This window comes from Aquarana catesbeiana, linkage group LG02, assembly GCF_042186555.1.
Source record: "Aquarana catesbeiana isolate 2022-GZ linkage group LG02, ASM4218655v1, whole genome shotgun sequence".
Taxonomy (NCBI): domain Eukaryota; kingdom Metazoa; phylum Chordata; class Amphibia; order Anura; family Ranidae; genus Aquarana; species Aquarana catesbeiana.
Window position 1 is genome coordinate 521,959,415 of NC_133325.1, and position 26,885 is coordinate 521,986,299.

Consider the following 26,885-nt stretch of genomic DNA (forward strand, 5'->3'; position numbering starts at 1 on the left):
CATTTGCTTTACAAAAATTAATTTTCGTGATTTGAGGTTGACTTTTTTTTTTTTTTTTTTTAAGCGGCACTCAATTTCTTTGAAAACTTTTTTGGCACACTGTTCTCAAAAGGCTGCCTACCCCTGCCATAGAATAAAATTGTGAAATAAACCCCTTGGAGCACTTAGGTTAAAAAAAAAATGGTGTAGGAGATAAATGCCAGTCGGGAGTATTCCCCTTATAGCATGTCGTAATGGTTCATAATACATGTATGCTGGTAGCTTAAAAGTAGTTTGTAACTCAGAAAAGATAACAGAACTCCATCTTTGAAAATATGATATAAATGGGTAATCCCACATTTGTTCCAGCGAGAGCCCTGCTGCAGTTTAGCCAACTCATCATAGGAGGCATTATGCCAGATTGGACTGTATTTGGTTAAGCTTGTTACCCTCTGCAGGTATCCAACTTTATTCCAAATCTTTTGCATTAAGTTGTAAGCAGGGAAGCACTTATTGAGTTTACTGAGAGTCCAGCCCCTATAAATGTGTATAGGCAAGTACAATCCTAGTAGTGGCGGGTGGGGAAGCATCTATTGGGTTTACCGAGAGCCTGAGAGTCCAGCCCCTCGGGAATTAAATCCCTATGTGTATAGGCAAGTACAATCCTACTAGTGGAGTTGAGGCATAAGGGATCCGCTTCTGCGATGGGCATCATGCAACCAACCAGGTGTTGCAGTTGTGCTGCAAAATAATATAGCCATGGGCTATGATAAGCCAGGCCACGTCATCCTTGGGGCGCTGGAGTTGTTCCAGCTGAACCCTTAGAGGACGGTCGTTCCACAGGAAAGACCGAAAAATATCGTTTGCTAATCTAAAAGTTTTCAATGGGATCACAACAGGGATATTGTGTAATACAGAAACTGCAGCAAAGGAATCCTCTATCAAATTTGTTTTACCCACAACAGACAACTTTAGATTTGACCACACCTTAGTTTTGTCTCGGAAACATGTAAGAAGTGGGACAATTATTAAGTCTACAAACATCTGTAAGAACCAGGGAATGTAAAACGCAAGGTACTTGAACTGAGTAGTAAGTGGTATGGGGCAAGAAGGGTCTGATTCCCCTCCCTGTCCAACAGCATTAAGGCAGATTTGGTCCAATTAATGATTAGTCCCAAAAGTGTCCATAGCTGCCTGTAAGAACAGTGAGGTGTCACCTAGCATTATCATGTCAGTGTATAACATGATTTTTTTCATGTATACAGTGAGGGGGGGGGAAAGTATTTGCTCCTCTGCTGATTTTGTATGTTTGCCCACTGACATATGATCAGTCTATCATGTTTAATAGGTTTATTTTAACAGTGAGACAGAATAACAAAAATATCCAGAAAACGCATTCCAAAAAAGAAATAAATTGATTTGCATTTTAATAAGTGAAATAAGTATTTGATCCCTTCCCAAAACATTGTTACATAGTTGCATAGTAGGTGAGGTTGAAAAAAGACCAAGTCCATCCTGTGTGTGTGATTATATGTCAGTATTACATTGTATATCCCTGTATGCTGTGGTCGTTCAGGTGATTATCTAATCATTTTTTTTTTAAACTATCGATGCTCCCCACTGAGACCACCGCCTCTGGAAGGGAATTCCACATCCTTGCCACTCTTACAGTAAAGAACCCTCTATGCAGTTTAAGGTTAAACCTCTTCTTTTTTTTTTTTTCTTTCTAATTTTAATGAGTGGCCGCGCGTCTTGTTAAATTCCCTTCCACTAAAGTTTTATCCCTATTTTCGGGTATGGTATTTGTAAATTGAAATCATATCCCCTCTCAAGCATCTCTTCTACAGAGAGGATTAGTTCAGTGCTCGCAACCTTTCCTCATAACTAATATCCTCCAGACCCTTTATTAGCTTTGTTGCCCTTCTTTGTACTCGCTTTATTTCCAGTACATCCTTCCTGAGGACTGGTGCCCAGAATTGGACAGCATACTCTAGGTCCAGCCGGACCAGAGTCTTGTAGAGCGGGAGAATTATCGCTTTATCCCTGAAGTTAATTCCCCTTTTAATGCATGCCAATATTCTGTTTGCTTTGTTAGCAGCAGTTTGGCATTGCATGCCATTGCTGAGCCTATCTACTAGGACCCCCAGGTCATTTCCCATCCTAGATTCCCCCAGAGGTTTTCCCCCCAGTGTATAGATTGCATTCATATTTTTGCCACCCAAATACATTATTTTACATTTTTTCTACATTAGCCACTTAAAGACCAGGCCCCTTTTTCAGACTCTGTGTTAAAAACAAGTTTTTTTGCTAGAAAATTACTTAGAACCCCCAAACATTATACATTTTTTTTTCTAACACCCCAGAGAGTAAAATGGCGGTCATTGCAATACTTTTTGTCACACTGTATTTGCGCAGCGGTCTTACAAGTGCACTTTTTTTGGAAAAAAACACTTTTTTGAATAAAAAAAGAACAGTAAAGTTAGCCCAATTTTTTTTATATTGTGAAAGATAATGTTGCGCTGAGTAAATTGATACCCAACATGTCACGCTTCAAAATTGCGCCTGCTCGTGGAATGGCGTCAAACTTTTACCCTTAAAAATCTCCATAGGCGACATTTAAAAATTCTACAGGTTGCATGTTTTGAGTTACAGAGGAGGTCTAGGGCTAGAATTATGGCTCTCACTCTAATGATTGTGGCGATACCTCACGTGTGGTGACCACCGTTTTCATATACGGGCGCTACTCACTTATGCCTTCGCTTCTGCGCGCAAGCTCGTCAGGATGGGGCGCTTTAAAAAAAAAAAAATTTTTTATTCTTGATTTTATTTGTTTTTTCACGGTTTTAAAAAAAAAAAAAAAAAAAAGGGTCACTTTAATTCCTATTACAAGGAATGTAAACATCCCTTGTAATAGAAAAAATGTATGACAGGTCCTCTTAAATATGAGATCTGGGGGTCAAAAAGACCTCAGATCTAAGTTTTGGACTTAAATGCAATTTAAAAAAAAAAAAAAAACTTTTTTGTATGGGCAGACGTTTTGATGTCGCTTCCGCCCTGCTATAGTATGGAGACGGGTGGGGGCCATCTTCCCCTCACTCGTCTCCATGCCCAGCCACGGACAGGTCCCGATCGCCGCTGCCGACAGCTCCGGTAAGGGTACGGGAGGGGGGTGGCCCCTCTCCCGCTGCCGATAATGGTGATCTTGCGGCGAATCCGCCACAGAGACCACCATTATCGAAAACAGAACCGCCGGCCGTAAAGATGAATACCCCAGTTGTGGGAGCAGCTGCTGCCATTACCGAGATATCCATCTTTAAACTGCCGACATATATGTACAGGAGACGGTCGGCAAGTGGTTAAACCTCATTTGCCATGTAGTTGCCCACCCCATTAATTTGTTCAGATCTTTTTGCAAGGTTTCCACATCCTGCGGAGAAGTTATTGCCCTACTTAGCTTAGTGTTGTCTGCAAATACAGTGATTGAACAGTTTACCCCATCCTCCAGGTCGTTTATGAACAAATTAAATAGGATTGGCCCCAGCACAGAACCCACTACCCACCCTTGACTATTCCAAGTACTCCCCGTTTATCACTACCCTCTGAACTCGCCCTTGTAGCCAGTTTTCAATCCATGAACCCTATGGTCCATGTCAACGGACCGTATTTTGTACAGTAAACGTTTATGGGGAACTGTGTCAAATGCTTTTGCAAAATCCAGATACACCACATCTACGGGCCTTCCTTTTGTAGATGGCAACTCACCTCCTCATAGAAGGTTAATAGTTTGGCAAGAGCGATGCTTCATGAATCCATGCTGATTACTGATACCGTTCTCAAATCTTGTATATAATCCGTCCAAGAGGTTGCATACTATTGATGTTAGGCTTACTGGTCTGTATTTCCTAGGGATGTATTTTGGGCCCTTTATAAATATTGGTGCTACATTGGCTTTTCTCCAATCAGCTGGTACCATTCCAGTCAGAAGACTGTCAGTAAAAATTAGGAACAATGGTCTGGCAATTACTTGACTAAGTTCCCGAAGTACTTTCGGGTGCAAGCCATTTGGTCCTGGTGATTTATTAATGTTAAATTTCCCAAGTCTAATTTTAATTCTGTCCTCTGTTAACCATGAGGGTGTTTCCTGTGATGTGTCATGAGGAAAAACACTGCAGTTTTGGTTACTGAAGCCCCCCCGATTCCCTTCTGAAGGCTGAGGAGAAGAATAAATTAAATACCTTCACCTTTGTAACCAGATGTCCTTCCTCATTCTTTATGGGGCCAATATGGTCTATCTTTTTTTTTTTTTTCTCCCATAAAGAATTTCTTGGGATTTTTTTTGCTCTCCTCTGCTATGTGTCTTTCATGTTCCATCTTAGCCGCCCAATTGCACTCTTACATTTCCTGTTGCATTCTTTATAAAGTCTGAATGCTGATGATGATCCCTTAACCTTTTATCTTTTGAAGGCCTTCTCCTTTGCTTTTATATGCATTTTTACATTGGTGTTAAGCCATCCAGGACTTTTGTTCGCTCTTTTAAATTTATTACCCAATGGGATGCATTGGCTAATGCCCTTATTTAATATGCTCCTAAAGCATACCCATCTCTCCTCCGTGTTCTTTGTTCCTAAGATTTTTTCCTAATTTATGCCTTCTAGCAAGGTTCGTAGTTTAGGGAAGTTGGCTCTTTTGAAATTCCTATTTGTGTGATTTATACTGAAGCCAATTGACCTGTGATCGCTGTTTCCTAAATTGCCCCATATTATCAGATCTGTATTGGTAATCAGTAGATCCAGTAACGCTTTATTTCTAATTGGTATGTCTACCACCTGACCCATGAAATTGTCCTGCAAGACATTTAGGAACTGCAAAAGGCTTAGATGAATGCATGGTTCCCTCCACCCAGTCTGGATAATTAAAATCCCCCATTATAACACTTCCCATCCTTGCTGCTAATCCAAATTGTGATAGATCCGTCTCCCCCTCCTCCCTCAGGTTAGGCTGCCCATAGCATACTCCCGGTATTATTTTCCCCTTAGCTTCAACCCTTTGGAGCTCTACCTATAAGGATTCCACCTCCTCCCTAGCTCCCTTAGTGATGTCATCTCTCACATTCACTTGTACATTATTCTTGATATATAGGCATACCCCTTCCCCTTTTTTACCCTCTCTATCCCTGCGATAAAGGGTATACCCTTGAATGGTCGCCAGCCAATCATGAGAGCTGTTGAACCAGGTCTCTGAAATTCCCACAAAATCCAAATCCTCCTCTTACAACAGTATCTCTAGTTCACCCATCTTGTCTGCCAGGCTCCTGGCATTGGTGAACATGCCACGTAGTTTAGCCCAGTCGCATATTATCCTCTTATTGGGTGTTCCGAGATTGCAGCTAGGACTTGTTACTATACTTACCTTGGGTTTTTATGTGCTTTAGTCAAGCTACCACTAATGGCCCCCGTTATTACCCTGTGGAATATGTTCCCCGCTGACTATCTCTACCTCTGGACCCTCCACCTCGTCGCCTAGTTTAAAAACCCGTCTAACTTTTTGCCCATCTTCACTCCCAGCAGATCTGCACCCTCCTCATTTAGGTGCAGTCCATCCTTTCTATAGTACTGGTGACCGACTGAAGTCGGTCCAGTCCTCAGGAACCCAAACCCCTCCTTACTACACCAGCTCCTCAGCCACTTGTTTACTTCCCTAATCTCCCTCTGACAACGGGAAGCCCTGTCTAGTTCCTCTGCCTAAAGTAAAGAGGTTTGAAATTCTTCCCAACACCCGAATTGTAGCCTGGGGGACACAGTATAATAAATGGACCCAGGAGATAGAAACTTCACCAAACCTGCCTAGTAAAGCCCAGAGGTATTGCCAATAAATGCTATCAAAGGACTTTTTAGCTCTGAGTGATGACAGCGATCTTTATCCCCAAGTTATCTGATGGGGTTTGCATATCATTTTAAAACTGTTGCAAATTGACAGAGGTTGATTTGTGCAACATGGAACCTGCCTCGTTCTGGTGGATAATGGCAGAATTAACCACGTTTAACTGTAGGGCACGGACTTTGGCAAGAATTTTTAATATTTCATTGAAGCAAACAGATGGGCCTGTAAGAGCCTGGTTCCAAAAGGTCTTTACCAGGTTTCAAAAATAGGATGATTTGTGCTCTTGACATCGAAGGGGGAGACATTGGGAAGTACGAGCTGCATTATACAGTGGATATTAAGTCTACACACCCCTGTTAAAATGACAGGTTTCTGTGATGTAAAAAAGAGACGAAGATGAATGATTGGAGAACTTTTTCTACCTTTTTAATGTTACCTATAAACTGTACAACAAACTGAAATCTTTTGGGGGTGGGGGGGAAGAGTGAAAATAAAAACAGTGCGGTTGCATAAGTATGCACACCCTCTTATTACTGGGGATGTAGATGTGTTCAGAATTAAGCAATCACATTCAAACTCATGTTAAACAGGAGTCAGTCAACTCTAGATGTTTCACTCTAAAGAGCTTCGTCTGGGGTGTATAAAAAGTGCTCAAAATGAAAAGTGCTGTAACCACCACATGGCAAATAGGAGTCAGTACACACCTACCATCATTTTAAAGTATCTCTGATTAGCCTCAAATAAGTTTAGGTTCATATCTGTACGGCTGCACTTGATGCATTTTTCAGGCATGTTTTGCAGTGCATTTTGCGTTTTTTGCATGTAGTTTTCATGCATTTTACGTTTTTTTTTTTTTTTTCCCTCAACATGGGGGGGCAAAGTGCTTTGGGGTGGCAAGCGCAGAGCCCCCCCTGCCCCAAAGCACCCCCCCAAGATGAGGGCATGTGGCCTGGTATTGTTCAGGAGGGGGACGCTTGCTCCTCTCCTCCCTTTTTTCTGACTTACTGGGCAGCATGCTCGGATAAGGGTCTAGTATGGGGGGGGACCCCACGTCTTCTTTTTTTTTTTTTTTTTTTTTTTTTTAATTTTATGTTTTGACCTGGGGGATCCCCTCCCAATCCATACTAGACCAGAAGGACCTTGTCTAGACCTTGGGGGGGGGGGGGGGGAGAACCCCACGCCGTTACTTAGCAACCAGCTATATACATTTGTTAAAAACCGCAAAACACATGAAATCGCATCACAAACACAACACTTGCGTTTCTGGTGCGGTTCTATTAAGGTCTATTACCTGCAAATCAGCCCTTTCCAAAAACGCACCCGCTGCAAAATACATAGATGTGAATTTGTAGCATAGGCAACCATGTTAAATGGACACTAGTGTGTTTCTGCAAACTGCAAAACACACTAAACGCATAGGTGTGAACCTAGGGTAAAGTTCAGCTGTTCTAGTAGGTTTTTCCTGACATTTACTTAGTCGAATCTTACATCAAAAGCTTTGGTCCACAGAGACCTTAAATAGTTAAGGCAGCTGCAGTAATATCTGGCAATTACTGGCTGTGTGGTACATGTGACAACAATCTCCCGTGTTCTTCACATGTCTGGGCTATGTGGTAGAGTGGCAAGATTAAAGCCCTTTCTGACAAATAAAAACCTCCAAGCCCGACTTAATTTTGCAAAAACGCATCTGAAGTCTCCCAAAAGCATGTGGGAAAATTTGTTATGGTCTGATGAAGCCAAGGTTGAACTTTCGGCCATTATTCCAAAAGATATGTTTGGCCCAAAAACACTGCACATCACCAAAAGAACACCATATCCACAGTGAAGCATGGTGGTGGCAGCATCGTGCTCTGAGGTGGTTTTTCTTCAGCTGGAACAACGGCCTTAGTCATGGTAGAGGGAATTTTGAACAGTTCCAAATACCAGTTGATATTAGCACAAAACCTTCAGGATTCAGCTTAAAAAGCTGAATATGAAGAGGTACTTCATCTTTCAGCATGACAACGATCCAAAGCATACATTCAAATAAAAGGAATGGTTTTACCAGAAGGAGATTAAAGTTGTGGAATGGCCCAGCCAGAACCCAGACCTGAATCCGATCGAAAATCTGTGGGGTGATCTGAAGAGGGCTGTGCGTAGGAGATGTCCTCGCAATCTGACAGATTTGGAGTGTTTTTGCAAAGAGTGGGCAAATATTGCCAAGTCAAGATGTGCCATGCCGATAGATTCATACCCAAAAAGACTTCTGTAATAAAATCAAAAGGTGCTTGAACAAAGTATTTAACCACTTCAAAACCGGCCACTGTATACAAACGTCCTTGTGTTTGTGGGGTGATATCTGAATGATGCCTGTAGCTACAGACATCATTCAGATATCATTCTTTTCAGCCGACGATTCTGTGCACGATAAGAATGATCATAGCGGCAGTTCCGCTGCTTGATTGTTCTTCTAGGCGACGGGAGATGGTCACCAGTCATCTCTGACCGTCGGAGGCCCGGGCACGATGTTATGACGTCACGCCCAGGTACCCGGAAATAAATGAAGACGCGATCGCGGCTGTCAGCATGAGATCAGTAAAAGAAAATTTCCCGATCTCATGCTTTCCAGCCTGGAGGAGAGATGTGGGGTCTTACTGACCCCGCATCTCTCCATAAAGAGGACCTGTCACATAGATTCCTGTTACAAGGGATGTTTACATTCCTTGTAATCGGAATAAAAGTGATAAAAAAAAAATGTAAAAAAAAGTGTAAAAATAAAAAAATTAATCAAAATAAAATTTAAAACGCCCCTGTCCCCGGTAGCTCGCGCTCAGAAGCAAACGCACACGTAAGTCCCACCCACATATGTAAACGCCGCACAAACCACACATGTGAGGTATCGCCGCGTGCGTTAGAGCATGTGCAAGAATTCTAGCACTAGACCTCCTCTGTAACACTAAACTGGTAAACTGTAAAAAATGTTAAAGCGTCGCCTATGGAGATTTTTAAGTTATGAAGTTTGGCGCCATTCCATGATTGTGCGCAATTTTAAAGCGTGACATGTTAGGCATCTATTTACTCGGCGTAACATCTTTCACATTATACAAAAAAATTGGGCTAACTTTACTGTTTTGTTATTTTTTAATTCATGAAACCATTTTTTTTTCCAAAAAAAAGGCGTTTTAAAAATTATTGCGCAAATACCGTGTGAGAAAAAGTTGCAATGAGCGCCATTTTATTCCCTAGGGTGTCTGCTAAAAAAAAACATATATATATATATATATATATATATATATATATATATATATATATATATATATATATATATATATATATATATATATATATATATATATATATATATATATATATATATATATATATATAATGTTTGGGGGTTCTGAGTAATTTTCTAGCAAAAAAATGATGATTTTTACATGTAGGAGAGAAGTGCCAGAATAGGCCTGGTATTGAGGTGGTTAAAGAGGAGGTCCACAAAAAAAAAAAAAAAAAATTAAAAGCCAGCAGCTACAAATACTGCAGCTGCTGATTTTAAATAAATGGACACTTACCTGTCCCAGGGTCCAGCGACGTCGGCAACCGATCAATCTCTCGGCTGCTGCCGCCGTCATCCTCAGTGAGGGAATCAGGAAGTGAAGTCTTGCGGCTTCACTTCCCGGTTCCCTACTGCGCATGCGTGAGTTGCGCTGCGCAATCTGAATGGTCCCTGCTGTCTCCGGGACCCGTGTGTTTCCCATCAGACGGGGGGGGGGGGGTGGTATAGACTCCCACAGAAGTCTATGCCCGGAAGTGGGTGCAAATACCTGTATTATACAGGTATGTGCATCCCCCTCCCCCCTGAAAGGTGCCAAATGTGACACCGGAGGGGGGAGGCTTCCGAAAAGCGGAAGTTTCATTTATGTGTGGAACTCCGCTTTAATGGTGTGCACACTTGTGCAACCATATTTTTTATTCTTTTATTTTTACTTCCCTCCACCTAAAATATTTCAGTTTGTTCTTCAACTGAGCTGTACAGTTTAAAGGTCACATTAAAGGTGGAAAAAGTTCTGAAATGATTTATCTGTTTTCTTTTTTTTTTTTTTTTTACATTACAGAAACCTGATGACATAACACGGGTGTGTAGACTTTTTATATCCACTGTAATAGTTGAGCCCCATATTGTGCATATACCCCCATGGGCAGACCAACACTCCCATGCGTTTTGCAGTTGGGAAAAACTGCTCGCCCGCTGCAGCTCTTCCAGTGTAATAGGAGCATCTAACTGTCTTGTGTGTTTTAGAAAGAGTAGGGAGGAAGTTGACCTGTAAATACCGTATCCGCCAAGGAGTGCTCTCTATGCATGCTATATAAATCTTCATAGAAAGCTGTTAATTCGGAAAGAACATGATCAGGAGTGTTCACTATTTGATCTAGTTTGGACTTAATGGCCCCTATAGATGGGGAAGCCTGCTGGGAGTGCACAAGTCTAGCTGAGACCTCTCCCCCTCCTCAAAGGATGCTAGTTTGCTAAAGAACCTTTTATATTCAGCAGCAGATGTCATGAAGCGGTCTAAAGGTAATATAGTCAAGTTTAAGCCGTCGAACCTGCTGTTCAACCTGATCAAGTAATTCTGAGGACGAGTGCTTAACCTCATTGATTTCTGCAATAAAGTTACCACGTAAAAGTTTTGACTGCCTCCCACACCAGTAATCGGTCAGTGTGCTTTTCATGCGTTTGGAAGGAAGTGAATGTGTTGGGAAATTCGATCATGGGAGGGCAACAATTGTAATCACAAAGCATTAAGCTTCCAAGGGGCTCTAGACATCCCAGTTGGGATTCTGCCATACTCTGCCTCTGTATGTGGCCAGGCTGTGATGGAAGTCATCATGTCCTTCTTGCGCAGATTGACTTGGTTAGGTTTGACCCACAGGTTCTATTTCCAGGGGGAATTCATCAGTGGGGATTTCAATAGGGCGACCAATGCATTGTCTCGTTTTTAAATTTGATACATTTTTCCTGCAGCACCCAGAGGCAGAGAGGGTGGGCAAGCTGGTTCCTCCATTTTCCCTGCTCACCATGGACTGACAAGGTTCTGGACAAAGGCGATCGGTTTGGCCAAAGCATCCCTATCCATCAACACATTCAAAGCATACTCCACGGGTTGGATGAAATTTGAAAAATTTTTGGGGCTTCATCCGTCTACCCGTCTGTGAGACATCAAATCTGTAATGGCATTTGCGGCCTATTGCCTCAGTGTGCTGGCTTTGTCTGCTAGTACCATCAAGTTGTATCTGGCAGGTGTACAGTATTTCAAGACCCTTCAAGACCGTCCATCTTTGCTGCTCACCCTCTCAAGGCCTTGTTGAGGGGTATTCTGAAATCTCAGGGTCAAGCGCAGGCTTCCTACTGGTCAGATGATACAGGATATTTCGGATTTACTGTCATCATCCCCTTTTGGTATAGGTCCCAGTCTGGTGCTTAAGGCTGCTGTATACTTAACTTTCTTTGGGTTCCTCAGAACGGGAGGTTTCACGGGTCAATCTTCAGGCACCTTTCCTGTCCAAAGGCAGTCTCAGTAGGTGTCCGGACCATTTTGCCCTGCAGCTCAATAATAATAAAACCAGACAGGTGGGTCAAGGTCACGTGGTCAAGTTTTACGGCACCAACAGCAGATGGTGTCTGTTCAAGGTACTGGACTCCCTTTCCAGATTTCTGGCTACTTCCCCACCAGACAGCCCTTTGTTGCCATTTCCCTTAGATCTTCTAACTTCCAGACAGTTCATGGCACATGTTAGGATCCTGATCGCAAAATTGGGCTTTAATCCAATACTATTTAACGGCCATTCTTTCAGGATCGGGGCGGCATCAGCCGCTTCCAAACAGGGGGTGCCTCCTTTCATCATCAAGCACATGGGGCATTGGAGGTCCTCCTGTTTTAGCAGGTACATTCCTGAACCACGTACAGAGGTCATTAGGGCATTTGCCTCTTTGTTGGATTGACCCTTATCTCATTTCCATTAAACGTTCTGTGTTTTACACCTACTCATGTGTCTTTTGCCCTCTTTTCAGGTATACCGACCATTCAGACCAAAGCACACTGCAGGTCTTGGTAAGGTACTATTGTCAGTCTAAGAAGACTCTGACTACAAGTTGATAAGGCTGGCTGCAGGCCAGCCTGGATTTGTGGGAGGAGTCCGGGTTTATATAGCCCTCCTTCACAGCCAGGTTCAGCGTCGGCTCGAGTTTCAGGTTCCCACCCTCCCAGTTCCCACACTCTTACAGTCATACTTGCTCAGTCATAATCTTAGTTTCATCCATACAGGGTATGCCCTCTTTTCAGGTATACCGACCATTCAGGCCAAGGCACACCGCAGGTCTTGGTAAGGTACTATTGTCGGTCTAAGAGGACTCTGACTACAAATAACGTTTTGGGGTTCTATGTAATTTTCTAGCAAATAAATGATGATTTTTACATGCAGGAGAGAAATGTCAGAATTGGCCTGGGTGCTCCAGAACGCCTGAAGGTGCTCCCTGCATTTTGCGCCTCTGTATGTGGCCACGCTGTGTAAAAGTCTCACACGTGGTATCGCCTTACTCTGGAGTAATAGCAGAATGTGTTTTGGGGTGTAATTTGTGGTATGCATATGCTGTGTGTGAGAAATAACCTGCTAAAATGACAATTTTGTGGAAAAAAAAAAATCTTGATTTTGCAAAGAATTGTGGGGAAAAAATGACAACTTAAAAAAACTCACCATGCCTCTTACTAAATACCTTGGAATGTCTTATTTCCAAAAAGGGGTCATTTGGGGGGTATTTGTACTTTTCTGGCATGTTAGGGTCTCAAGAAATTAGTACTTCAGGTGTGATCAATTTTCAGATATTGGCACCATAGCTTTTGGACTCTATATAACTTTCACACAGACCAAATAATATACACCAATTTGTACTTCTTTTTACCAAAGATATGTAGCAGTATAAATTTTGGCCAAAATTTATGAGGAAAAATTACTAATTTGCTAAATTTTATAACAAACAAAGAAAAATTCATTTTTTAACCGAATTTCCAGTCTTTTTTTCTTAGCGATTTTATTTAATAAAGACATTTTTCACTGGAGTCTGGATTTCCTCTATTGCATGTGCTTTATACATAGAGCCAACACCCAGGCTGTGCAGGGGAGGTGAGGTCTTGGTATTTGTACTTTTTTTTTTTTTTTTTAGCGGTATATATCATTCAGGGAGCTGTCTCAGAGTAAACTGCTAAAACCAAAAAGAGAAAAAATGGGCACAACTGATACCCTGGAGTTATAACACAACAATCAAGACTAATCTGGCATCCAGTGTAATGGGCCGATGCCCAACAATGGGGGCAGTTTTCTCTGCCACCCCCGAATCATAAAACACATTAGCCGTTATGCCAGATGTTGTAAAGTCTCTAGAAGTGCCAACCAGGCAACACAAATGGAAACCTTTTATGATGAACAGCTAGGTTAAGCGTTGAGTTATTCTGAGGGGACAGCAAATTTACACTGTTATACAAGCTGTACGCTCACTACTTTACATTGTAGCAAAGTGTCATTTCTTCAGTGTTGTCACATGAAAAGCTATAATAAAATCTTTACAAAAATGTGAGGGGTGTACTCACTTTCGTGAGATACTGTGTGTGTATGTGTATATACGCTCGATATAGAGATCTAGATCTAGAGATATATATATATATATATAGATAGATAGATAGATAGAGACACTTTTAGCCCAAGAAAAATGCATACCTTTTAAATTCTATGTATGCCTTCACACTGGTCCGTTGCTCTTCTGTTGTGGTGTTAATCTTGCTTGCTGCATTTTAGGTCAGTTAAAAAAAAAACACAAAAGCACCTCCCCTTTCAAATGCATTGAAAACGCAGCAATAATGTACCAGTGTTTTTTTTGTTTTTTTTCTTTTGACGCGATGTTTGTCACATGACCTATGAAAAACACACCATAAGCACAAGTAGGATTTTTGTACTCCATTGTAAAATACTTTCCTGGGTCTATTGAGGGACGTAGTCCCCCCCCCCCCCCCGCCCCCGTATATAATGTTTTCTCTTTGGACTGCTTGCTACAACTGAGTGTGTGTGATGTGGAAGGGATTATAGCCTTAAAGTGACACTAAAGTTAATTTTTTTTTTTTTTTTTTTTTTAATACCAAACATATCATACTTACCTCTACTGTGCAGCTCGTTTTGCAGAGTGGCCCCGATCCTGGTCTTCTTGGGCCCCTCGGTGGCTCTCTCGGCTCCTCCCCACTTCAAATAACTCCCTAGGAGAAGCGCTGTCCCGGGGGGGTTACCTTGCGGGCGCGCTCCCGAGTCCAGCATTCGGCGTTTATAGATGCTGAATGCAGGACACAGCCCCGACTGCCGCGTCATTGGATTTTATTGACCGCAGCGGGAGCCAATGGCTGCGCTGCTATCAATCTATCCAATCAACAGCCGAGAACCCCAGGCAGAGAGACGGCGCGTCCCAGTGGGACAAGTTCAAGGGTTCAGGTAAGTAAAAAGGGGGGGCTGGGGGCCAGTCACTGACAGGTGTTTTTTCACCTTAATGCATAGGATACATTAAGGTGAAAAAAACACTTACCTATACAACCCCTTTAAGGATCTTCAGTTTTCTATATACTCAATGTCCATTTCTCCTGTAATTATTAGTAAAACTCTAGGTTGTTTATCATCAAAGCTGTGCCCCTCAATGGACTTTGTGAAAAGGATTTTACAGTGAGTCCAAAAATCTATTTTTTTTGTTAATGTCAACAGATGATTATTCATATTAGTCAGATTTTAAATAACACAAATTGACATGTATATACATTATCAGTGTCTTTGTACATGAATACAAACTCCCCTAGTGGTTTGAATGAGCATTGAGCACTCTGACATTGCTTGAGCTCTAATATAATACTAGTGACTCCTTTCTGGCTGTTTTTCTTTAAAGGGAAATTTTATAATGGTTTTTGGACAGGTAAAAATTGCTAAGTGTTAACACCTCAAACACGGGTGTATGGAAATGTGCACTATTGGTTGCTAGGACACTAGGCAGCACAAGCCCCCAGCATCCTAGCATTATTTAATTATGTAAATAATGCTAGGTGGCTTGAGCCATCCACATCTTAACAATGAAAAACGCATGTTGGCCCTGAAGGAGTCATTTGACGCTGCACATGTAAAGAATGACTGCCATTCAGCCCTTCACAAATGACTTAAGACTGGTCATTCTGCGCAGGTGTGGGCTTTGTGTGAATGACATTCTTTCAGGGCCAACATAACGGCGATGCCAATTTGAGTAGCGAATAGTGGTGCCAGACTCCTAGTAACAAAGGGCACTAGGTGGCATGAGTTGCCTGCCCACCCCCCCCCCCCCCCAGCTCCTGGTGCCTGGCATCTTTCACTGATAGGAGTCAGACCGCTACAAAAAGAGTACAAATAATGTGTAGCGCCACTTTGCAATATTTTCAATTAGTGCAATTTAAACCAGTGTGAAAAAAAATCTATTTGCCTATAAAAAAAAACAAAGTCCCAATTAGCCGTATATAAGTCCTCCAATGATAGATCTATCAAGCAAAGATGTGACGCCTTCACACGTGCAGAAATCCTTCGAAGAATGTGTGCCAATCGCCATCTCCCTAATAGTCAACACTCACTGTACCGGATGGCTGTTATTACAACAGCGTAAGTGTTACAGCATCCACAGCGTGCATGTAAAAAAAACACTCCCCAGGTCTGCATCAGGTAGCACCTCCCAATGGGATGTAGACGAGTTGTAGCTGGGATAAATAAAGCTCACCAAGAGCCAGAAAATTTTCTCCAATAGTGTATATTTTAATGGATGATTAGTGTATGATACAATCTTTAATATAAAACGAAGAGCTTTTATATTAACGGGTAGAGTTTCTTGTGCTGATGTCATGCCACTGCACAATTCCGGGTCGGCAGCGGCTGCTCATACAAGTGCGAATTGTATATGTTGATTTTTTGCACACTGGTTCATTTAAGTTGCGCTATTGAAAATATTGCAAAGTGGTGCTACACACGATTTGTTTTTTTATGTGGGTTATTAGAGCTCCACGATTCTGTGCAAAATGAGAATCACAATTTTTTTTGCTTAGAATAAAGATCACAATTCTCGCGGCGTAAAACCTTTCACATTATACAAAAAAAATCGGGCTAACTTTACGGGTTAGTTTATTTTTTAATTCGTTAGTGTATATTTTTTTTTCCAAACAAATTGCTTTTGAAAGAATGCTGCGCAAATACAGTGTGACATAAAATATTGCAACAACCACCATTTTATTCTCTAGGGTCTCTGCTAAAATTTATGTTTGGGGGTTCTAAGTAATTTTCTAGCAAAAAAAAATTTAACCAACAAATGTTAGAAAAAGAATTAGAGTTTAAGTGGTTAAACTTTCCTCATTTACACACCGAAGTGTATTCCTTTGATCTAAAGGACAAATCGTTACAATGTTTATACTTGGTTCCACTGCTAAAGAATATTGTGATACTTGGTAGACTGCCCCTTTTTTTTTTTCTTTTGACAGGTGTCAGCTGCAGCAGAGCAGAATATTCTCTGCATAGAAAGAATCGGGGAAAATGTTTTGTCAAGATTGCAAGGGGGGAAAAATTGCGATAACGATTCTTAACAATTTAATCGTGCAGCTCTATGGGTTATGTATACTACATGTATGTAAAAGCTGCAGCACAATTTGTTTACCACATCACAGTGCGGATTATTCTATTGGCTCCAATAGTGTGCATTTGCTGTGTACGCTATATGTAAGCAGTCTTTGGCACAAACGTTGACATGCATACAGCGGAAAATAAGGGAAAAGAAAAGAGCCGACTTGAAAAAAGAAAAACCTCTCTATAGCTCTCAACACTGCATTTTTCGCTTAGGCGTGCCAAGGGATTTATAATTAGGAAGGACATACTGGGCCGAAAATGAGACAGGATTCTGAAAGTTTGGAGGTTATCTGAAAAAAAAGTCCAAAATCGTTGTACCACAGGGCAGGGTCTACAAAGTTTGAAAGAAGGTGCCCACCTGTCTGCAGTCTTGAATGCACACAGCAGAATATCCCGGGACATAATGAGCGGTTCTAGGGGGACCAGGTACCATCTAGTCATCACTTTGTAATTTTGTCTTGATGGTTTAAAACCTTAGTGGAGCAGGATTTAGTTGTACTCCAAGTTTTGGTCTCCTGGTTGTCCAGCTCCCCTCCCAAATCTGATGACCATTTTTGAGTGCAAGTTTGTGGGTGTTGAGAGGACAGGGATAGTAGTGAAGAATATAGTAATGAGATTGAGCCAGGCCAATGGGTATCAGTCGCACTTAGATTCAAAAGAGGAAAGCATTCAAAGCCTGTCAGGAAAGCAAATATTGGCACAGAAGTGCTTGACCTGTAGGTAGCAAAAACGTTTGTTTTTTCTTTTAAGCTGGGTTTTTATCCCCCTCTCCAAATCAAAAGTTGTGCAGTGTCCCACAAACCTAAAAAAGCTGCTGTAGGGACACTTTCTCACTAATCTTCATAAGGTATTTAGGATTGCAATTTATTGAAGACCCAGAGCTCAGATAATAGGGGAGTAAAAATAAAGATTTGCTCATTCAAGGTGTTGTAAATGTATACAGTGAATATTTGGAATTTTCTTATCTAAAATGCCCCAGTGCCAGTTACCAGGCATGAGAGATGGTATTTGTAATTCTATGACTAATTGGATGCAAAAAAAAAAATCCAGTCTTGCGACTGCTTTTAGTATTCTAATTACTTTTTGTAGGGCACAGACCACACTGAGATTTTTCTGTTCTTGGTAGATGCCGGTATATCAAACCATTTTTTTTTTTTTTTTTTTTTTTTTTTTGTGCATTTCAGGGACCCTGGTAGTGAGATTTTTTTTTTTTTTCATCCCTGCAAACCTGTTAGTTATGAAGGAGTGCTATCATGCATTTCATTCTCTATTAGAATTCAACACGTTGAGGTACAACTCTAATGTAGCAGAAGTACAAGTGAGATGGTAACATGCAACAAACTATAGTGGTGCTGCTTGACATTCCAGATTCCACCTGTAGTATCCCCCTTGCGTTGGGCTATCTTTATGCGCAATGCTCCACAAAGTAGCCTTGATTAGGGTTATAGGCAAAACTTTAATGGATTTCAAGCTTCTTTTTAGGAGTAAAATCATTTTTAGTTTTCTCGATTTTTAGACTTAATGGCTTGATTTTCTCCCTTTTACTTATGTCTATAACTGGTGCAAATATGCTCTTATAGATCACTGCCTAAACACGAGCGATTGGTCGATTTGCATGGCTCCGTAATTGATTATAATTATGGAGGAGGCTCCAGCATTGCAGTTTTGCTAATCACAGAACGTCTCCATAGAGATCTTTATGCGGGACTAAAGGTGAGCATGTTCTGTATGTATTTTATCAGATGTAGGTGTTATCAGAGAAATTTTATTACCTATTGCAGAGATACAAAATTTTGAAGAATTTGTCACTTCAGAGTGTTGGAAACTTCTCTGACTGAGCTGGAATCGTTGGCTTTCTATTGCAGAAGTTGACAAACTAGAGTCTTAAAAGCTTATGACTGTGAAATTTGGTTCCCTTTTGTAAGACAGAAACAGGTAAGTATTAGTTTTTCAAGTTTTCTAGTCAAGAAGGAAACCTCTAACCTCTAGATTTTGCCTTTAACCTAAACTTCTTTAACCAATTTCTCAGTTACAAGAACTTCAAGAAGACTATTCCTTTCTCAAGAAAAGCGTTTTCATGATTAACTTTTTTCATTTTTTTTTCTGGGATACCAGAAATTGCTGATAATTTTTGTTCCGTAAAAGTCAGCATCTGACAACTTCACTTCTCTGGCCACCACCCACATCTTTACCAGCATAAAGTTGGTTCCAGTCTTCATAATAAGTGGGATTCTTTTGTACCCTCTATGGATAGGGTGAGGATCTTGATTTGTTTGCAGAAAAAAATAACTTGCAGGTATTTTATCATGGAAAAAACAACCTAGTTGGATCTATGAATCCTTCAAATGTTGCATTAGCTTCTGATCTGGTTTATAATTTAGTCTACTGCCTTCGTCCTCTTACTTACAATACTGTTAGTTTTACTACTCGTCGATCCTGCTGAAAGTGTGACAATTCTGCTGTGAGATTTCACGACAAAACTGTTAGAGGGCTTAATCGGGGGGGTAATCTAAGATTGGATATGCAATTTTGAATTTGGATGAAATCCATTCAACTGCAGTGAACTCTTTTTAAGCGGTTGCAGCTACACCTCCCCCACCCCACCCCACTAAAAAACAAACGTTTAAAGGAGAAGTATGTCCAAAGCTTTTTTGACCGTACATCTCCTGTGGGAGATGTACTCCTGTGACTCAGATTCAGCCGACAGCGGGCTTGCGTCATAGCTGGTCCAGTCTCCTTAGGGATCCTGACAATGTGGGGATCTGCCCAGAAGCCTGACTGTCAGCTAGCTCAGCCTCTGTGTGCTGCTGAAAGCCTAAGCCAGTCAGCTACTGCCATCTCCAGTCTGGCATTCTAGTGAGTGCTGAAGGGGCAGAGCACAGAGCAGTGACTGACAGACACAAGAACTGAGCTATCAGTGGTCATTGATTGCTCAGCTCTCGGTGCAGTGTCTGCAGGGGACAGCCGCACCATCGTATCAATGCTGCAGCCAGCTAGGTCTGTATCTATGGTGTGTGTTTTTTTTTTTTTTTTTTGTTTTTTTTATGCATATAAATAAAATCTGACCAGTGTAAGCACCCTAAGTAACTGACCCTTTTTGCTGAGCACCTTACTCTGAAAAAAATAAAGGATTTACTGCCAGGATCGACGGGTATTAAAACTGTTACGGGGGCTTACAAAATGTGGCATTAGCGCTATGCTCGGCTGAGAGACTACAGCATATACTTTATGTAACTTTTAATGTTGCCTGTAATTCTGCTTTAAGTCTAGCTTGATTGGGTCCTATCACATTTTTGGATTCATTTTGTCTTTTTGGTTCCTTTTTTTGCTTAATGCATGTTGTGTTGATGGGAATGCGTCAAAACAGTTGTCAGTGCATGTTTGTGCTGACGCAAATTGCTGTACTTTCACACTTGTTACAATGCACTTTACATTGCACATTAACGCATGTCAGTGTGCGTTGTGTCCATGCACATTGACATCTGTTTTGATGTATTGCCTTTTTGAATTAAATGATCAGGTAAGCACACAAAGGTGTAACTACAGCCTTTGAGTCTAGGCAGTGGCCCTTTTAGCTTGCTGCACTGTCAGGATGATAGGCATTTTATGCATTTGTAGTTTCCACTCAAGGCAGATCTTTTCTCCTTGGAGCTTAAGATGGGGACTTATCAGTTGTTGCACTGTGACTTTGGTTATACAACATCCTTAGCCTAAAGCTGAACTACAGGCGTATGTTAAATGCGCATTATGTCTAGGAGGATGAAAAGAAGGGGTTTTGGGACTTTGAGATGTGTAGGTGGTACCAAAGGATCGGTCACTGTTGTAAAAAAAATTATTTTATAGGCAAAAAATAGATAATAACAAACCAAATGTCGGATAACAGTCACATAATGTATACACAATGATGGATACATTGAACAAGGTAACAACCCATATATGAGGCAGGGCAATGATCCTTAATAGATGATAAAACCATTCTAAAATGCACATAAGCACAAAACTTCTGGATAAAACTATACTGGTATAAAAAACCTTATTAGAGAAATGGTTATTTTGGTGCATGTCGTAGACACGTGTATCGAACACTCTTTAGGGGCAGTTTGCACCAAAATCTACAAAATAATATAGATCGATCAATGGAGTACAGTGTGCATTGTTAAAAGGAAGAGTATACATATGGGGGAAGAGAAAGAATCACTCATCCCCAATGGATACTCACATGCCAATGGAGTGTAAACCACATGACATGCATCAAAATAACCATTTCTCTAATGAGGTCTTTTTATACCATTATGGTTTTATCCAGCAGTTTTGTGATTACGTGCATTTTAGAATGGTTTGATCTATTAAGGATCATTGCCCTGCATCATATATGGGTTGTTGCCTTGTTCACAATGTATCTATCATTGCGAATCCATTATGTGACGGTTATCCAACATTTGGTTTGTTATGTTATCTATTTTTTTACAACGGTGACTGATCCTTTGGCCCCACCTCATTCAAAGTCCCAAAACCCCTCCTTTTCATGCATTTAACAGGGATGGAGACCTGCGTCTCATTTAAAGTCCCGAACCCTCTTCTTTAACTATGTCTAGGAGAAGAATAATCACAATACTTGCCTCATTTCATATTTGTTAGAGGAGGGTAACAATGGCTATCCACGCTTCTGGGATTCAGGGTGGCCCTTGTCAACCTCGCGTACAATCCAGGACTGTTTTTACACAATGACATCTGTGCGCTGCAGCCAGTCAGCGGCGAAAAGAAGCGACTTTGATGGACCTATCTTACAAAAAGGGCAAGTATTTTACCTTTTTTCCTTTCCCCTAGATAAAAGGTGCCCCACTGCAAGGGTAACGTTTTCATGAGCCTGGAGTTCAGCTTTAAAATCGTATTCATTTAAGAATTGTTTTCTTTTTTATTCGAAAGACCCCTCAGTAGTCATTCTAGCTTTAAATTTTGCATAGCATTAATTGAGCACTTGCATGTTTTTAAAAAAGGTTGCATATATTGTAGGTTTATTGGAGAACAAAATACTGTGACTGTACACGCAACTTATCCACTTTCCATTGTCTCCTAGTCTGGCCTATCTTTGGAAGATCGGTTACAAATTGGTTTAGATGTGGTGGAAGGCATCCGTTTTCTGCATAATCAGGGCCTGGTCCACAGAGACATCAAGTTGAAGAATGTTCTGGTGAGATTAAGTAACAATACCTATGTTGATACTAAAGGACATTATTTACTATAATCTGTGTACACTGTTTGACGCGGACTCTAGAGGACGCTAGAGAGGACTCTCTACAAAGCTCTTAAAAATGCACAACTTAATTTTTTTTTATTTTTATGTATAACCTGTATAAAGCGTATGTTCTCTTTGCAGCCTAATTTTCATGTGAGTGTCTATTAGCTGCTACAGCATAGAAGGATTCCCTTGCTTTAAAGTCCATACCAAAGTCTATGTATTCCACTGCTGGAGCCTTCATCTGTCCATAACGGCACTAGGCCTCTAAGAAGGCCTTGGCAAGACTACCCTTGGTGGACAATTGCCTTTTGTGAATGACTGTGAAAATGTCCTGGAATGTGAAGTAGAATAGTAAAGTATCGAACCAGGCAGAACTTCAACAATGCAGGTTTATTAACAGCTGATAACATACAGGTTTATGTTCAAAATATTACAATATACAGGTCTAATTTATACAGTTTCTTACAATGCAAGCATATTAGATATAAATATTCTTATCCTCTACCCCAATTGATACAATTGTGAATTGTTCTTACCTTGAACCAGAATGGGTCTTTACTGCCAATTCTTGGGAACCTCTCACCTGATAGGGACCAGCCAATTGGCCGGTGGTCTGGTCTCCTCACAGAGTTCTGGGTTCCAGCTCGACCAAGTTCTTGAGGGAAATTCACCTGAGACCACATTCTGGAACAAGTTAAGAAGTCTTCTCTGACTCGTACGAGGAGACAAGTTATGGACAGATACTTGCCCATTGGTTCTGACCTCTATGACCCGTGCAATAGGGCAGCATACACAGAGTTCAGCCTTATGAGCTCCTATCTGACTTGTCCGAGGGGACAAGTTAGGACAGATACTTGCCCATTGGTTCTGACCTCTATGACCCGTGCAATAGGGCAGCATACATAGAGTTCAGCCTTATGAGCTCCTATCTGACTTGTCTGTCTAACAATTACAGAGCTTGCATTTATATACCATTTCCCAAGTCTTATCTCAACTTATCTCTTACATATGATTGGTCGCTAAGATCTACATCAAAGTAACCAACCATAAATCTGACACCTGTTCTACAACCAGATAAACTTAATTATTCCCAAAATTCCTATATGTTCATTAAAGTGATTTATAACTGGTTTTGTCCAATTAAAAACACCTGTATAGAGACAGTCTGGCACCCAGCTGTGTTATCAGACTCTCCTTATCTTGATAAGATTTAACTAGCTTTAAGGATTTGCAGATTTACAACTTTGAGACAATTAACTTTCAATAACCCCACCAGATGTTTTATGTTTCACTATATGCATGTATTTTAACAGTTTTAATGAGGGCACAAGCAGACCTTTGTTTGACCCTGTCAAACTTAATTAATGTTCTGTACATAACTTTCCTGTATTCCACCTAATTATTTTAACCACCTGTTTTGTTATCTGTCTGAGACCATTCTACATAACTTGAATCTATTCTAATGAACTTTCATCCAGTAGACTATCTTAATACATTTTCGAGAACACCTGTTTACAAGTACTTGTCATAAAGCAGAGGTCATTTAAAGTTCAACACTTATAAATGAAGACTTTCTAAATCTGGAAAACACAGTATACATTATTAAAGATTAATAATTGTTGCTTTACTTATTGAATAATAATATTGATAAAACCACTACTATATAATAATATGAATAATAATAATAATAATTATCAATAAAATATATGCAAATCAATATATACAATATGAAATACATTGGCTAATATGAGATTCCACAACATTTGTCAGTTGATTCTCTCCCCTGCTTCACTAGACAGTCTCACCAGGCAATCAGTAAAGCCCCGTACAAATGGGCCGAATGTCAGGTGGCATCGGGCAGTTCAGTAGAAATTGGTCGACATTCAGCCCGTGTGTACTGCGGCCAGTCGGATCTGAAGCCAGCTGTTTGGCCTGCTTCTGTCAAAGAAGACCAAAAAAGATCTACCGACCGGATCCCAACCATAGTGTTCTGGAAAGGCCATCTTCCTGTCATAACACAACAGAAAAGCAGGGGAGATTGCTATTCTAACATCGGATTGTTGGTACAGTGGCTCTGACCTGAGCTGACAGTTTTTTTTTGTTTTTTTTTTCATTCAGCCCGCTGGGTTGAACAAAAAAACAGCAGTGTGTACTAGGATTAAGGGTGCAATTACACAAGTCTCTGGCAGTAGCTTAATGTGAATCACCAAGGTGGAGCTCAGTCGGGCTGCAGTGCAGGCCATAGATTACATCCTTCTATGGGTAGAAAGGCATAAAGGCATGTTACAGCTTTATCAGCAGTATACATACCATATGTTGAGAATTAGGTAATTACCTAGGCTGATAGTACCTGGATCCTGGAAATTGGTTGTTGCCCAAGGAAATATCTCACAAGAGCTGTCAGTGGACACCAGATGTCGATCTGATTGTGCCACATCTGAAAGGACAAGACCAATTTTCTTGAAAAGACAAAGGACTTGTTAGGGGAAGAATAAAGGTAACAGCGCTCTCAGCAGGGACAACTCAATCCATACACCAGATCCACTCACAGGTGCTGAGGATCGATGTGTCCCAACACACTCCAGTGCAACAGTAATAAGGAGAGCCGGCAAAACTGTAATCCTTGAAGTGTCGTTTATTGGTACATCAGAGTGACAATAAAACAATAAAGATGACGCGTTTCGGCAGTAGCCTTAGTCGTAGCTAGTTTGAAACAGATATGGCAAAATATACACTCACATACACATGTGCAAACTCCATCTCTACAAAAATTGGCCTATCAGGTTAGTGTCACAGAAAATTAACATATTTGATTGATACCACCAGTTATTCAAGTGGTTAGTGACTACACCTGTTTTTAGCCAGCATGAGAAGAGGGAGAGGAAAGAAAAGCAATATAAAGTTATTTTGTTGAGCCAAAAAGTGTGTAGAAATATGCTACATGAGATGTTAGGATCTTATTACTCAAAGGGAGAAATATATTCCTTAAAAGAAGGGGAAAAATGTACAAATAAAATACTTTGTGGTAGCAACAAAATGTAAAGTCAAGATTAATGGCAGGATCAAATGAAAAAAAATAAAGGAGGGGGTGATTCAATTTATGGCGGGATCAAAAAAGAGGGATGCAATTCATGGCAGGATCACAAAAAGGGATTGAATCTTTGGCAGGATCAAAAAAGAGATACAATTAATGAAAAAAGAGGGATGAAATTTATGGCAGGATCAAAAAGGGATGCAATTTATGGCAGGATCAAAGAGGGATGCAATTTATGACAGGATCAAAAAAGAGGGGGATTGAATTTATGGCAGGATCAAAAAGGAAGATACAACTCATGAAAGAGGGATGCAATAATGGCAGGATCAAAAAAGAAAAGGGGGGGGGGGGATGAAATTTATAACAGAATCAGAAAAGAGGGATTTAATTTATAACCGGATCAGAAAAGAGGGATTCAGTTTATAGCAGGAACAAAGAAGAAAGATACAGTTAATGAAAAAAAAAAAAAGGGGGTCAGTTTATGGCAGGATAAAAAAACAAACATTTTTTTTAATTTCCTTGTCTCCCCTTTTCCTTTCTTCCCCTTTTCCTTTCTTCCCTTCTGTTCCTTTCTTTCTGCCTTGTCTTCCTTCTTTGCCCTCTTTTTCCTTTCCCCTTCTCTCCTTTCTCTTTCCCTTTTGTTGGGCAGGAGGAAAAAATAGAGGGCAGAAAACAAGCACAAAAGGAACATACTGGGACAAAAAGACAAATACTGAAGCAGGTGACAATAAAACTGAAGATGGGATAGGATGATGTCATTTGAGAAATAGATCCACATCTCATCTATGGTTCATGCGTGTGGGGATGCGTGTCCCCAACAGGAAAATCCACTTAACTTCCTGTTCCAGTAGCCTTCTGTGCTTGTCTCTTCCACATACCGACATTTTGATTTTTTTTGAGCTGCAGAGAAAGAGAAGGAATCCATGTTACCATCATGTATACATTTAAAATGTTTAGATACATTGGATAAACTCTCATTACTATATGCTGCTCCGTTATAATGTTCGCTATAGTGGTACTTAATGACAGTGATTACATAATTGAAGCCTTGCAGCAACTTAATGATTCTTCAACGTACTGCCCCCTTAAATCTGATCCCACTCCAGTTTTCAAGAGTAAACTCAAACATCTCTTGGACACAGGTGTGGAAATGGGAGTACTGGCAAAAAAGGTTGCAGAGCACCTTTTAGTTGAACATCCAGTTGTCCCTGTGTTCCATCATCCCCCCAAGATACACAAACCTGAGACCTGTAAAAGGTTGTCCAATAGTAGCAGGTTCACTCCTAGAGAGATTAGGTGAATGGGTAGACCAGTATTTGCAACCTTTAGTGACAAGACTGCCGGGCTATATAAAAGAGACAGCATCAATCCTAAAGTATATGAAGTAGAAGTACAATGGGCAGAGCATTTTTTGTGGGTTACTTTAGACGTTAAGTCTCTCTATTCATGCATACCACATCATCTTGCCACATCATCTTGCGCTAGATGCACTACAATATCACTTGTCCAAATATAGCTTTTATGATCCCCAGCTCAAAGAATTTATCATTATGGCTGTTACCTTTTTATTACAACACAATTACTTCTTCTTTCACGATTCCTTCTATGTACAATGCTGTGGAGCCTCCATGGGAGCAACATTTTCTCCATCATTGGCTAATTTATACATGGGATGGTGGGAAGAATGTTTTCTTTTTTCACATCTCAATATCTATGCACCCCACATCCATTGGTATGGGTGATACATAGACAATCTGATCTTAATTTGGAACCACACTGATTCCTCTTTAACTTCTTTTGTCTCATACCTTAACAATAACAGCCTTAATCTTGAATTCTCTTATGTGAGCAATAAGATCATGATTGATTTTCTAGATATCACACTCAGGGGTGACCCCAGCACTGGTCTTATAAAATACTGGAACCTTCCGCAAGCCTACTGCCGGAAATTCCTTATTTCTGGCCTCCAGCTGCCATCCACCCCATACTATTCGTTCCATCCCAGTGGGTGAGTTTATTAGAGCTAAGCGCAACTGATCCACCCCGGAAAGTTTTCAGCTA

General features: G+C 40.7%; 1 protein-coding gene across 1 annotated transcript in view; it reads left to right on the plus strand.

Annotated features, from left to right (window-relative positions):
• DSTYK (dual serine/threonine and tyrosine protein kinase) overlaps positions 1–26,885 on the plus strand; it is a 348,400-nt gene that overhangs the window by 253,807 nt on the left and 67,708 nt on the right. Inside the window, exons 9-10 of the mRNA XM_073615817.1 lie at positions 18,132–18,264; positions 21,629–21,742. Coding sequence (XP_073471918.1) covers positions 18,132–18,264; positions 21,629–21,742 — 247 coding nt within the window. The remainder of the gene's footprint in view (positions 1–18,131; positions 18,265–21,628; positions 21,743–26,885) is intronic.